At 48.9% G+C, this 12,320-nt stretch overlaps 1 protein-coding gene across 1 annotated transcript in view; it reads left to right on the forward strand.

The window, feature by feature from the left end:
• ARNT (aryl hydrocarbon receptor nuclear translocator) overlaps window positions 1-12,320 on the forward strand; it is a 173,475-nt gene that overhangs the window by 83,988 nt on the left and 77,167 nt on the right. Inside the window, exons 14-15 of the mRNA XM_086947454.1 lie at window positions 3,750-3,860; window positions 4,153-4,222. Coding sequence (XP_086803580.1) covers window positions 3,750-3,860; window positions 4,153-4,222 — 181 coding nt within the window. The remainder of the gene's footprint in view (window positions 1-3,749; window positions 3,861-4,152; window positions 4,223-12,320) is intronic.

Below are 12,320 nucleotides of genomic sequence, written 5' to 3' on the forward strand. Positions count from 1 at the left end.
AGTAATGTATTATACTTCAATAGTATTGAGTTAAATATGTATTCTGTAATTCTCACTGTTGGGCTGTACAAGTACCAAGTCACAACTGTTCTTCCCTACAGTATCATAGTTTTTCCCTCATTTGTTTTTCACTGTCAGCCACTTTCCATATTCATAGCAATGTTTTTAAGAAAAGGCAGTGTTCTGTGGTGTAATGAGCTTGAATTTCTTCTGGAAAGCATTTCTTACCTAGTTATGACAATCAATTGAACGTGTGTGGATATTGACTCTTTTCCAAAGGTCCCTTAGAAAGCCTCCCGTCCTACCTGGGCAGGTGCTGTTATCTTTACATATTTCTGCAAAACCGCACTCCGAATAATAGGAGGGCTAGGGAAGAAAACAGGAAAGTTTGCCATTTCATTTATGAAGTGAAATAACTTTATTCGGTAACAATTTCACCATAAAAGTATACAATTTATAGCATACATATTTAAGCTAAAAATACATTAATTGATACCTCATTCAATAAAATTCCTTCAAGAGTGTGCATATTGTACAGTACACATAGTATGGTAAGGCCCAGCAATCAAATATGCCTGTGATCTCACATGACTGTCCCCTTGCACACTGGTGGGGTCCATTTTAACCACTACAAAAATACCATCAAGTATCCTAAAAAAGGGCCGTCTAGGTGTTAAGCGGGGTGGGACGGGACTTCATCCTCCTCATACATGTCAGCCAAGCACTACCCAGATATTTAGCCACGCAGCAGGCCATAAGGGTGGAGGACGTATCTGTGCAGAGTACTCGTAGGGCCATTTTGTGGCATTTAAGACCCAACCCCCTACATAGTGGTTTTAGCCAAACTTTCCTGGCAGTTTTATATGCGGGGCAAGCAAAGAGGAAGTGCGCCACAGACTCATTCGGGGCAGCACAGCAGGGGCAGGGGTTCGACAAACCGCCATCGTTGGTCCACCCCGAAGTGAAGTCATGCACCGGGAGGGTCCCATACCTAAGTTTTAAATAAAGTGCTCTATCCAGAGGCTTTGATATAAGGTCTAGGAAAGATTCCAATTTTCTTGACCATTTAAACTCTAAGAACCGCTCCGTGAGCAAGCCCCCAGCGCTGCTACGCATTGCCTCTGCCTGAACCCAATCCCAGTAGAGTTTCTTCATCACCAGTTTAGGGGGTGGCATTTGGCTAGTCCATACATCGCTCAAGCCCAAATGCACAACCAGCTGTCTCAGGTTGCTCAACCATCTGATCTTATCACTGGTATTGAGCAAAATGAGTTCATCTAGGACAGCAGCATAGTTTGTAAGCTCCTCAGTCCTTCTCAGCCGTACCCAAAATAATAGTGGGAGCAGTCGCACTAGATCTTTAAAGGAGCGCCTGCCTAAATCTAGCCGTAAAGGGATTAGCGGGGTAGAGACTGGGAGGGCCACCAAGTCCCTCAAAAATTTGTTTTCTGCTGAGACCAACTCCGAGACATTCTCAAACCCCCACAGCTCGGAGCCGTATTGGGCGGCCGGTAGAATCTGTCCCTCATAGATCGCCAGAGCCGGTGCCACAGGTTTGCTCATCGACTCCCGATGTTCTCTCAAGGTCACACCTGACACTCTTTTATGGCTGAGTAACATGTAGAGCGTTGAACAAATAAAGGAAAAACATGAGTGAAAAAATGTTTTGGAGTAGCTTGTAAATATGGATTAATTGATGGATGAACAGTGGAATGAATTGGCCAAGCAGGCATTTACAGCAGTGCAGTAGGTTTGGGGCGTAAACTCTCCTCACCTTGTTACATTGTCACAAATATAAGTGCCATCAGGGCAAGGCACTTCACCAACGTTGCACGCATTTATCATAGAGGCATGGATTAGTTTGCAAAAATAGAATAAAATGGTGTGCATCCCGGTTTCCTTCACTGTTTGAGTAACATTTTGGCCAGGTGGTCCTTCCAATTCATCCGACTATTAACCCGAACCCCCAAATAGTCGAAGGAATCTACCAGCTCCAAAGGTGTCCCGTTGAGCGTGAAGTTGTTCCTAAATCTTTTGGAGGGAGAGAGGGCCATAAGCTTAGTTTTAGAGTTATTGATGGTTAGACCTCTATCCGTGCAAAAGGTGCTAAAGCGGTGCAAAAGCTTTTGGAGTCCCGCGGGGGATTTGGATATCAGTATGGTATCATCCGCGAAGAGCAGAGAAGGTGTTTTTCCCCCGCCAGGGTTGGCGTGTCTGCCTCTTCCTCTCTCAGATGGTCCACCACACCGTTCACAAAGAGAGAGAAGAGGGTCGGCGCCTTGACACGACCCTGGCGGACTCCACTCCTCACGGGCACCCTGTCTGTCAGTTGTCCCTGGGTGCCCCATCTAATCCTCGCGTAGTTCCCCTCGTGAAGCCTTACAACCAAGCCCAAAAGAGGCCCGGGAAAGCCCATCTTCTCTAGCGTGTCCCACAGCCTTGCCCGAGGGACCAGGTCAAATGCCGTCTTAAGATCTATGAAAGGGAGGTAGAGACTACCCTGGTTGATGGTCACACTATTCCAATAGATAGCAAAAAAACGAAAGACCTGGTCCATCGTGCCTCCATTTCATCTATATGCACACCTGACACACGGGAAGTAACATGGGTGTTGGCCTTAGTTACATTTTATCTTCTTGAAAAGTATTTTGGTTTTGATATAAAATCTGACTCACTGTCATGTAATGAGAAGAGGAGGTTGTTTTTATGGTTTATTTGTGAATGTATTTGTAGTACTCCATACCTGTTGCAATGAAATAAAATTAATACAAAAGAGTTTGCTCCTCCTTAATCAAAATGCAAGCCATTTCTAAATCCCTGAACAATTCTTTTCGTAGGGAGCAATTGTAATGTGATTAATATTTCGAATAATCGTACAATTCTCAGACGTTATGTTTCATTTTGATCAATCATTTTGTTAACATTCATAATTTAAATGTATGTTTTTCAACACTGCTAAATAGTTTTTTTAATGATTATATCTAATTTACAACCACCATACTTTTACTACACTTCAGCCAGCAAGTGTTTTGCTGCAATACATGTCACTTTTTCGGGGCTTAAAAAAAAGTTATATTTTTCTCACGTTTCTTAACATCTTAATGTTCTTACAAACAGTTGTATTCCCTTAATGCATTTTAAGTTTTAACATTCTCTCTATCATCTGATAAATAACTAATACATTTCGGTACCATATAAAACGTAACTTATTGCAAAACAAATTTACAAGAACCATTCCTATTGAACAATTAAATAACAATGAAAAATGTTTTTAAATTGTAACCAAGAGCATGCACTGTAGAAAATCCCTTCAAATGTGAGGTTCAGCTATTCAGGAAATGGCAACACTATGCAAGGCATTGCTTCTCTGCAATGGGATACTTAGAATGCTGTGAGTTTTCCACTGGCCAAAAGTCCACAATGTGAAAATCAAATCAATAATTCTGTCCCTACTCACCTTTCCTTAATTAGTGGTGTATATTGTACAGTCGTTATCTGATTACGGTGAGGATATGGATGCCTCCATCAATATATATGCTATGAGTATTACTGAGCCTGGGGTATATTTTTATTGACCCTGAGAATTGTTCTTTAAAATACTGATTAACCTGTAAGCTCCCTATGAGAAGAATTGTATAGAATTTTCAAATACTATTATCTTATCCCGAACTGTGTCATTTCTGGACTTCATTTCAGTGTTATTTTACTATAGGATTCCCTAACTTTAAACATAACTCTGCCTTTACTAGGAATGCAAGCCAAGATTCTCGTCCTGCAGGATCAGCCTCATTGCAACGAACACAAATCGGCCAGAACGTTGCTATGCCTCTGGAGATGGGAACTGGTCAGCTTGCAGGCAGGTGAGTGGCGGGTTTTAACCTCACTATTTGTAGATGTCTCATTTTGGCATGTACTGTCAGCTGCACAATGAGAGCTATATCGGGGGCATTTAGGGAGCAGGCACTTGCCATATCAATGAAGGAGAGAGTCTGCACAAGAAGTGTCAGTGGTGCCACTAGATTGAAAGTCCTCTGTACACTTATTCTCTTCTGGTAACTGATACTATTGCATGAAGCTAACTTGGTGGTGTTTTTGGCTATGAGCATTACTCCATTACCCTATATTCTCATTGTTCTAACCTTTGTTGTGTAGACAGCAGCAACAGGCAGACATGGAAGTTGTATCTGGAAGGGATGGTGTTGGAGTATACAATCAGACGCAGGTAAGTTAACTGAGACTTTACCTCTGCTATTAGATTTGGTAATGTTTAGCTCCATTCATCCATGTGACTGGTGAATGTACTGTGGCCTCTTTAGGCTTCACCTCTTTTTGGATACACCATCTCTGTCGATATTAAATATACTATTTGGATGTATCAGTACACACATCAGGGTGTCGTGCAGTGGTATGTCAGTTTTGCAGTGTGAATCTTTCTGGATTTACTATGCTGTGCATTATTCTTCGGTGTAGTGGTTGGGTCCGGAATCGTAGTTTTTTATTCATAGCCCAGGTGGGCGTCGACGTCCCACCTTTTGGTGTCCTTCCTGTGACGACGGCACGCTTCCTGTGGAAGCTCCCACTATTGGGCGCCATCTTCAGATTCTTTTTTCCGCTGTTGGGTCTGGATCGTTCCCGAGAGGGCTTCAGACATTTTTGGAGAAAGAAGACACCAAAGCCTTTTTTGGATGAAAAAAGATTGGAAAAGACGACGAGAGACTACACCATCTAAGGGGACGACGAAGGAACAGAACTTCCAGAACTTCGATGTCCTTCGGAGAATGCGCGCTCAGGGGGCCCCCTGAACTCGGGAGATGGACAACACACCATTCAAATTCTGCCATAACTGCCACCACAAGTACGCGCAGAAGGACCAGCACCCGGTTTGCAACCTCTGCCTACCGGTCGACCAGGAGAGCAAGGCCTGCTACGCCTGCTCCGCCTTCACTCCGAAAACTCTTCGAGTTAGAACGAGGCAGAGGATGGCCAACGCCAGCATGCAGGGCAAGGGCCAGCCACCATCCCTTCGAGACCTGGGGCTCTCAACAGACGAAGAGGACAACGTCGCCGGAGAAAACCACGACTACACGGTCGTATAGATCGATAAGAAGACTCCTAAAAAGGTAGGAGACTAGACTGCCCCTAAAGCCCCAAAGGACACTCGACAGTCTGACCCAGACTCTCGAACAAACGTGGGCAAGTCCTCGAAAGCGCCGACGCCGAAAGCTTCAGCGTTCGCGGCTACATACAGGCCCAGCGGATCCTCAGAGAGGGACTCCCAGGCGCAGAAAGCTGGAGAACAGCAAAAGACGTCGAAAAACGTCCCCGATAAAGGAACGTTCGCCGAAAGAAAAGGACCCCAAGAGCACTTCGGCGCCGTTAAAATACCCAGAAGCCAGCTCGGCGCCGAAAGTCGCCTGGACGCCGACCAATCCGCCGAAGAGAGCGGCCGATCCATTCGACGCCGAAAAACGCAGCCGAAATGGAAAAGAAAAAGATGGCTCGAGGCAGAAACGGAGAACATCCTGCAGCGCAAAAGAGAATTCGACGTCCGGATGAAGGCCGCCTTAATCCCGACGAAACCAAGACCACAGGTTGTCGAGATAACAGAGGAAGAGGACTAAGACAGTCTGGAAGCCCGGATGGGCTGGAGGATCCAGAAGAAGAAGCCTCCGACTACGAGGAGGAGGGGTATGACAACCAGAGGACAATTCTGGGCTCTGCATCCTCGGAGACACAAGACATAGAGTGGCAAGACCTCAACGTGGACACGTATCCTTCAAGACCCTCACCGCCTGATGACATTGGGGTTTACAACACAGTCATCAGAAACGCAGCAACAGCCTTCGGGGTAAAACTCGACGAGGAAAGGCAGAAGGCAGATTTCCTCCTAGAAACCTGCTCCCAACACAAACTAGGAGCCAGTACCTGCTGATGCTCGAAAGCGTCGAGGCACATGGGAGAGAGGCTTTCAAGGAGCCTGCAACTTGCAAAGCCATCACACCCAAGACTAAGAAGTACAAACCATTCCTCCAAGGACCCGCCCTACATTCAGGGATCGGTCACGGTGGACTCCATCATTACAACTACGGCAAGGAAGAAGGCTAACGTGCCAACAACGTCAGGTCCACCCCCAGACAAGGAAAGCAGAAGGATGGACCTGACTGGGAGAAAGATCGAACGGAATGCTGCAATGCACTGGCGCATGGCCAATTCCAACGCACTGCTCAACAGGCACCAGTACCAGATCTTAGACTAACTGGGCCAGTTACTCAAACACCTCCCTGAAGAACACCAGCAAAGGGCTGCGCATCTTGTGGAAGAAGGGGAAAAATGTGGCAAATTCTTGCCTCAAAACTGCCTTGGACGGGGCTGACCCGTCCAGCAGACACATGATGATGGGCATCACGGAAAGAAGGCAACCTGGCTCAGGATTTCAGGCTTCAAGCCAGAGGTGCAACACAGCATCCTGAATACCCCGTTCAACGGAGAGACACTGTTCGGTGCTCCAGTGGATGAGAAGCTCACCCAACTGAAAAAAGATAACAAGACTGCAAGATCTATGGGGGCCTTGCAATTTAGAGGAACAAAGAGGGGCACCCCGTCTCGAAGACCTAACGGTAGGGGAGGAAACCAGCCAGGAACATCGCACCAGGCGTTCCAGCAGTCCCACCAGACCGACACCCAGACACAGCAAGGGCAACAAAAACAACCCTGGCAGTACCAACAAAGAGGCCAGTCCTTTCGCGGGAGAGGGAATGGACTAGGACAAAATAGAAGAGGGTGGTCAACAACCTGCCTCTAAGTGACTTTGTCAAGCTGCAGGTGCCCACCCATGCAAAAACTCCCCGGGTGGAGCACTGATACAACAGTGGGGTACACAAGCTAAACATCTGCGAACATGTAACACCGGTGGGAGGAAGAATAAACATTTTCTTCCAGGAGTGGAAGAAAATAACCACAGACAAGTGGGTACTCAACATCATACAGTTTGGGTACTTCATAGAGTTGGAAAGGAGACCACCGAACAAAAAAACAAAAAGAAGGGCGCTAGCAAGGAAAGAGCTTCAAGAGTAAGCAAAAGAACTCCTGCAAAAGCATGCCATCGAACCAGTACCTTACAAAGAAAGGAACAGGGGAGTGTACTCAACCTACTTCCTGGTACCAAAGGTAGATGAGACAATGAGACCCATACTGGACCTGAGGTTCTTAAACAAGTACATAAGAACGCAAAAATTCAAGATGACGTCCCTACATGAGGTACTTCCTCAATTACAAGGCGGAGACTTCATGGTCACCAAAGACCTCAGGGATGCCTACCTGCACATCCCAATGAACAGGGGGCACAAGCATCTCCTCTGATTTATCATCAACAAAGACCACTACCAGTTCACAACCCTGGTGTTCGGTCTAAAATCGGCGCCAAGGGTCTTCACAAAGTGCCTCGCAGCACACCTAAGAAGGGAGGGGATACACGTATACCCTTACCTAGACGACTGGCTAGTAAAAGCAAGTTCATACAGAACATGCAAGCTGCACGCACAAAGAGTGACAGACACACTGATGGGCCTAGGATTCTCCATCCACTGGGGGAAATCCTCAATGAAACCGGAACAAGTAAAAATCTTCCTGAGAGCACAGATCAACACCTTTAAGAAGAAGGTGTTCCCCAGCGAGAAGAGAACGCTAGCGCTGCTGAAGGAGACTCAACTCTACCAGAAGGGGTGAGCTCTGACAGTGAGGACGGCGAGCAAAGTCATGGGCATGATGGCGTCATGCATACATCTAGTGCGAAATGTACGGCTACACATGAGACCTTTCCAAGAATGCCTACAGGAACAATGGTCACAAGCTACAGGTCGTTGGGAAGATCTAGTGGTTGTAACGCACTCAGTGCAAAAAGAGCTAGCATGGTGGAACATGGGGAACATAAGAAGGGGGAAGCCTCTGACACCACCAACACCAACGGTGACCATCACCACAGACTCATCCCAGAAGGGATGGGGCGCCCACATGGAAAAACTCAGAGTGAGGGGTCTGTGGACACCAGTAGATGCAGTAAAACACATCAACTACCTGGAATTAAAGACCGTCTTCCTCGCAATAAAGGCTTTCCAGACGAAGTTGTACAACCAGAAAGTGTTGATCCAGAAAAACAACATAAACAAGCAGGGAGGGACACAATCCGCCCCGCTTTCAAAATTAGTGCAAGAAATGTGGAGATGTGCCATCCCGCTCAAGATAGACCTGCTAGCCATACATCTACCAGGGAAGGACAATGTAGAAGCAGACTGGCTCAGCAGACTGACATCGGCATCCCACGAGTGGGAGCTCAATGCACAGGAAACAGAGAAGCTGTTCGGCAAGTGGGAAACACGTCAATAGACCTGTTTGCAACACGCCAGAATGCAAAATGCCAAAACTTTGCATCCAGGCAAACAGGGGAAGAGTCCCTGGGGAATGCCCTATGGATAAGCTGGTCGAAGACATTTGCTTACGCTTTTCCGCCGATCCCTCTGATACAGAAAGTACTCAACAAGTGCAGAACCAGCAACATCACTCTGATACTGGTCGCACCGCAGTGGGTCAGGCAGAGATGACACAGAGTGCAACCCACAGATTCGGGAGACGGAAAGACCTACTCTCCATGCAAGACGGAGAGTCAAGTCAATTCAAGTCAGGGAATTTATATAGCGCACTACATACCCAGAGGGTCTCAAGGCGCTAAGGAGGGGGAGGAGGATTACTTGTCAAATATCCATGTTTTGAGTTGCTTTCTGAAAGCTAGGTGGTTCTGGGTAAGGCGAAGGTGAGTGGAGAGTGAGTTCCATGTTTTAGCAGCCAGGTAAGAGAAGGATCTGCCTCCCATGGTGGTCTTGTTGATGCGAGGTACAGTGGCGAGGGCTTGGCTGGAGGAGCGTAGTTGGCGGGGGGGGGTGTAGAAGGACAGTCTCGAGTTGAGGCATTCTGGTCCGATGTCGTAGAGTCTTTCAGGTGACCAGAGATGTGTCCGTTGCGTGGGATGTCTAATATGATTCTGGCTGAGGCGTTTTAGATTCGTTGGAGTTTCTTTTGGAGTTTAGCGGTAGTGCCTGCGTAGAGGGTGTTTCCGTAGTCCAGTCGGCTCGTGACCAGAGCATGGGTGACTGTCTTCCTGGTTTAGTTGGGGATCCAGCGAAATGTTTTTTTGAGCATGCGAAGAATGTTGAAGCAGGATGAGGAGACAGCGTTGACTTGTCTGTACATTGAAAGTGAGGAATCCAGGATGACGCCCAGGTTCCGTGCATGGTCTGTCGGGATGGGTGCTTTTCCAAGGGCTTCCGGCCACCAAGAGTCGTCCCATGCGGAGGGGGATGTACCTATGATGAGGACTTCTGTTTTATCTGAGTTCAGTTTCAGACGGCTGAGTTTCATCCATTCAGCAACTTCTTTCATTCCTTCGTGTAGGTTAGTTTTGGCGGTGCTGGGGTCCTTGGTGAGAGAAAGGATCAGTTGAGTGTCATCCGCGTAAGAGATGATGTTGAGGTTGTGTTGGCGGGCGATGGTCGCGAGGGGGCTCATGTATACGTTGAAGAGGGTGGGGCTGAGAGAGGATCCTTGTGGTACGCCACAGATGACTTCGGTGGCCTCGGACTTGAATGGTGGAAGGCGGACTCTCTGGGTTCTTCCGGTGAGGAACGAGGTGATCCATTCGAGTGCTTTTCCATGTATTCCGATGTTGCTGAGGCGTTGTAGAAGGGTGCTGTGGCAGACTGTGTCGAAGGCTGCAGAGAGGTCGAGGAGGATGAGGGCGACTGTGTCTCCATTGTCCAGTAGAGTTCGAATGTCGTCTGTTGCTGCGATGAGGGCGGTCTCAGTGCTGTGTTTTGCTCGGAAGCCAGATTGTGAGGAGTCGAGGGATTTGTTGGCTTCGAGGAAAGCGGCGAGCTGGTTGTTGACAGCTTTCTCGATTACTTTGGCCGGGAAAGGAAGGAGTGAGATGGGGCGGTAATTTTTGAGTTCGGTGGGGTCTGCTGTGGGTTTTTTCAGAAGGGCGGTGAGTTCAGCGTGTTTCCAGTTTTCCGGGAAGGTGGCGGAGTTAAAGGAGCAGTTGATGACGTCTCGGAGGTGCGGTGCTATGACGGAGTCTGCTTTGTTGAAGATGTGGTGAGGGCATGGGTCTGTGGGGGATCCTGAGTGGATGGAGTTCATCAGGCGGATGGTGTCCTCAGTGGAGATTGGGTTCCAGTCGTTAAGGGTGTTCGCGGGGGGAGAGTGTTCAGCGAGTGGTTGGGTGGGTTGGGCTCCGGGTTGGTTGTTGAAGCTGTTGTGGATGTCAGCAATCTTGTTGTGGAAGAATGAGGCTAGGGAGTCGCAGAGGGCTTGAGAGGGGGTGATGTCGTTGGAGTTGGCCAAGGGATTGGAAAACTCCTTGACGATGTTGAAAAGTTCCTTGCTGTTGTGGGCGTTGTTGTCAAGTCGATCCTTGAATGCTGTTTTCTTGGCCTTTCGGATTAGTTGGTGGTGAGTGCGGGTGGCGTTTTTGAAGGCGTCCTTGGTGCTGGTGGTTGGGTCTTTTTTCCACGCTTTTTCAAGGGTGCGGCAGAGTTTCTTGGACTTCTTAAGATAATCGTTGAACCATGAGGTCTTCTTGTTGCCAGGTTTGCTTTAACGTTTTTTCAGTGGTGCTAAGGTGTCGGCGGTGTTGGATAGCCATAGGGTGAAGTTGGCGGCGGCTAGGTTTGGGTCCGAGGAGTGGGCTGGGGTGTTTTGAAGGAGCGATGAGGAGATCTGGTCGGTGGAGATTTTGTTCCAGTTTCTTTGCAGAGTTGGTTGGAGGTGGTTGGTGGGTTTGGGCTTGTTGTAGGTGAAGTGAACGCAGCTGTGGTCAGTCCAGAGGAGATCCGTAGTGTGGCTGAAGGAGACATGATTGCTGGAGGTGAAGATGGGGTCGAGTGTGTGACCTGCGATGTGGGTGGGGGAAGTGACCAGTTGTTTAAGTCCGAGGTTGGCGAGGTTGTCCAGGAGGGTGGTGGTGTTGCGGTCGTTGTTCTTTTCAAGGTGAAAGTTGAGGTCTCCCAGAAGGATGTATTCTTTGGAGGGGAGCGCGTGTGGAGTGATGAAGTCCGTGATGTCTTCACTGAATTTTGCGCTGGGTCCTGGTGGTCTGTAGAGGAGGGTGCCTCTGAGTGTGGTTTTGGGGTCGACGTGGATCTGGAAGTGAAGGTGTTCGGAGTTGGCGAGGTTGGCGTCAGAGCTGGTTGAGATGCGGATGGATTTCTTATGGACGATAGCGATTCCTCCTCCTGTGTGGCTGGTACGGTCTTTGCGGGTGATCTTATAGTCTTCAGGGATGGCAATGGTGATGTCTGGTGCGGAGGAGGCGTTCATCCATGTTTCCGTTAGGAAGGCGATGTCTGGAGAGATGGTGTCTAGTAGATTCCATAGGTCAATGGCGTGTCTGTGGACCGAGCGGGTGTTGAGAAGGATGCATTGTAGGTGGTTGGGGTCAGGAGTCAGTGGTGTGGTCGTAGCGGAGATGTTGTCGGTGCCGATGAATTTGCAGGAGAAGCAGGAGAAAGGTCCATGGGTGTGTCCGGGAGCGGCTTGGACGCAGTTGGGGGCGCGACCGGGGTTGAGGGCTAGGAGGGTGGCGGCATCGTAGGTAACGCGGGGGGCTGGGCAGCGCGAGGAGCAGGGGGTCTGGCGCTGGGTGCGGTCCAGGCGCGGACGGGCGTAGACGGGCTTACCTTTGGCGCACCTTCGGCGCAGGTTGGGCGCGGTCGCTGCGCGTGAACGCTGCGCGCGGGGGCAACTGTCATATATGGATGGTGGAGGGGGAGGGGCGAGGGCGTCTCAGCTGGGAGGCGGGGCGGGCTCAGGTCACCACGGAGCACAACAACAACAGATCCAAAATGGAGGGGGGAGTCGAGCAGGGCGCCGGGGGGTATCGCGCAGTTAACTCTGAATCAATACTACAATGGTGCAAGCAAGCGAGGTGCAGTTAAAGCGCTTAATTAGCTGTTCGATAAAATGCACAGGTCGAATATGGCACAATCAATCAGTGCAGCGCACTTAAAGATACCGGCAAGCAGGCGAGGTCAATACAAGTATTTAGCAGGGTACAGTCACACAATGCAGCTCAAAATAACAATACTGCTTCAGGTGGAGAGGCAGGGGAGCGACCACTCAGGGCAGAAGCACAGAGGTGCTGCACTCAGAGCCAGAGAGCCTCTGCCTAGTAGCATGGCTCCTGAGGACATAGTTTGCTCATCTGAAATTACCGTAGAGCACCCTGAGGGTACTACGGGAAGCAAGAAGACCCAGCACACGTAGGTGCTATG

The sequence above is a fragment of the Lissotriton vulgaris genome, chromosome 12 (genome assembly GCF_964263255.1).
Source record: "Lissotriton vulgaris chromosome 12, aLisVul1.2, whole genome shotgun sequence".
Classification (NCBI taxonomy): domain Eukaryota; kingdom Metazoa; phylum Chordata; class Amphibia; order Caudata; family Salamandridae; genus Lissotriton; species Lissotriton vulgaris.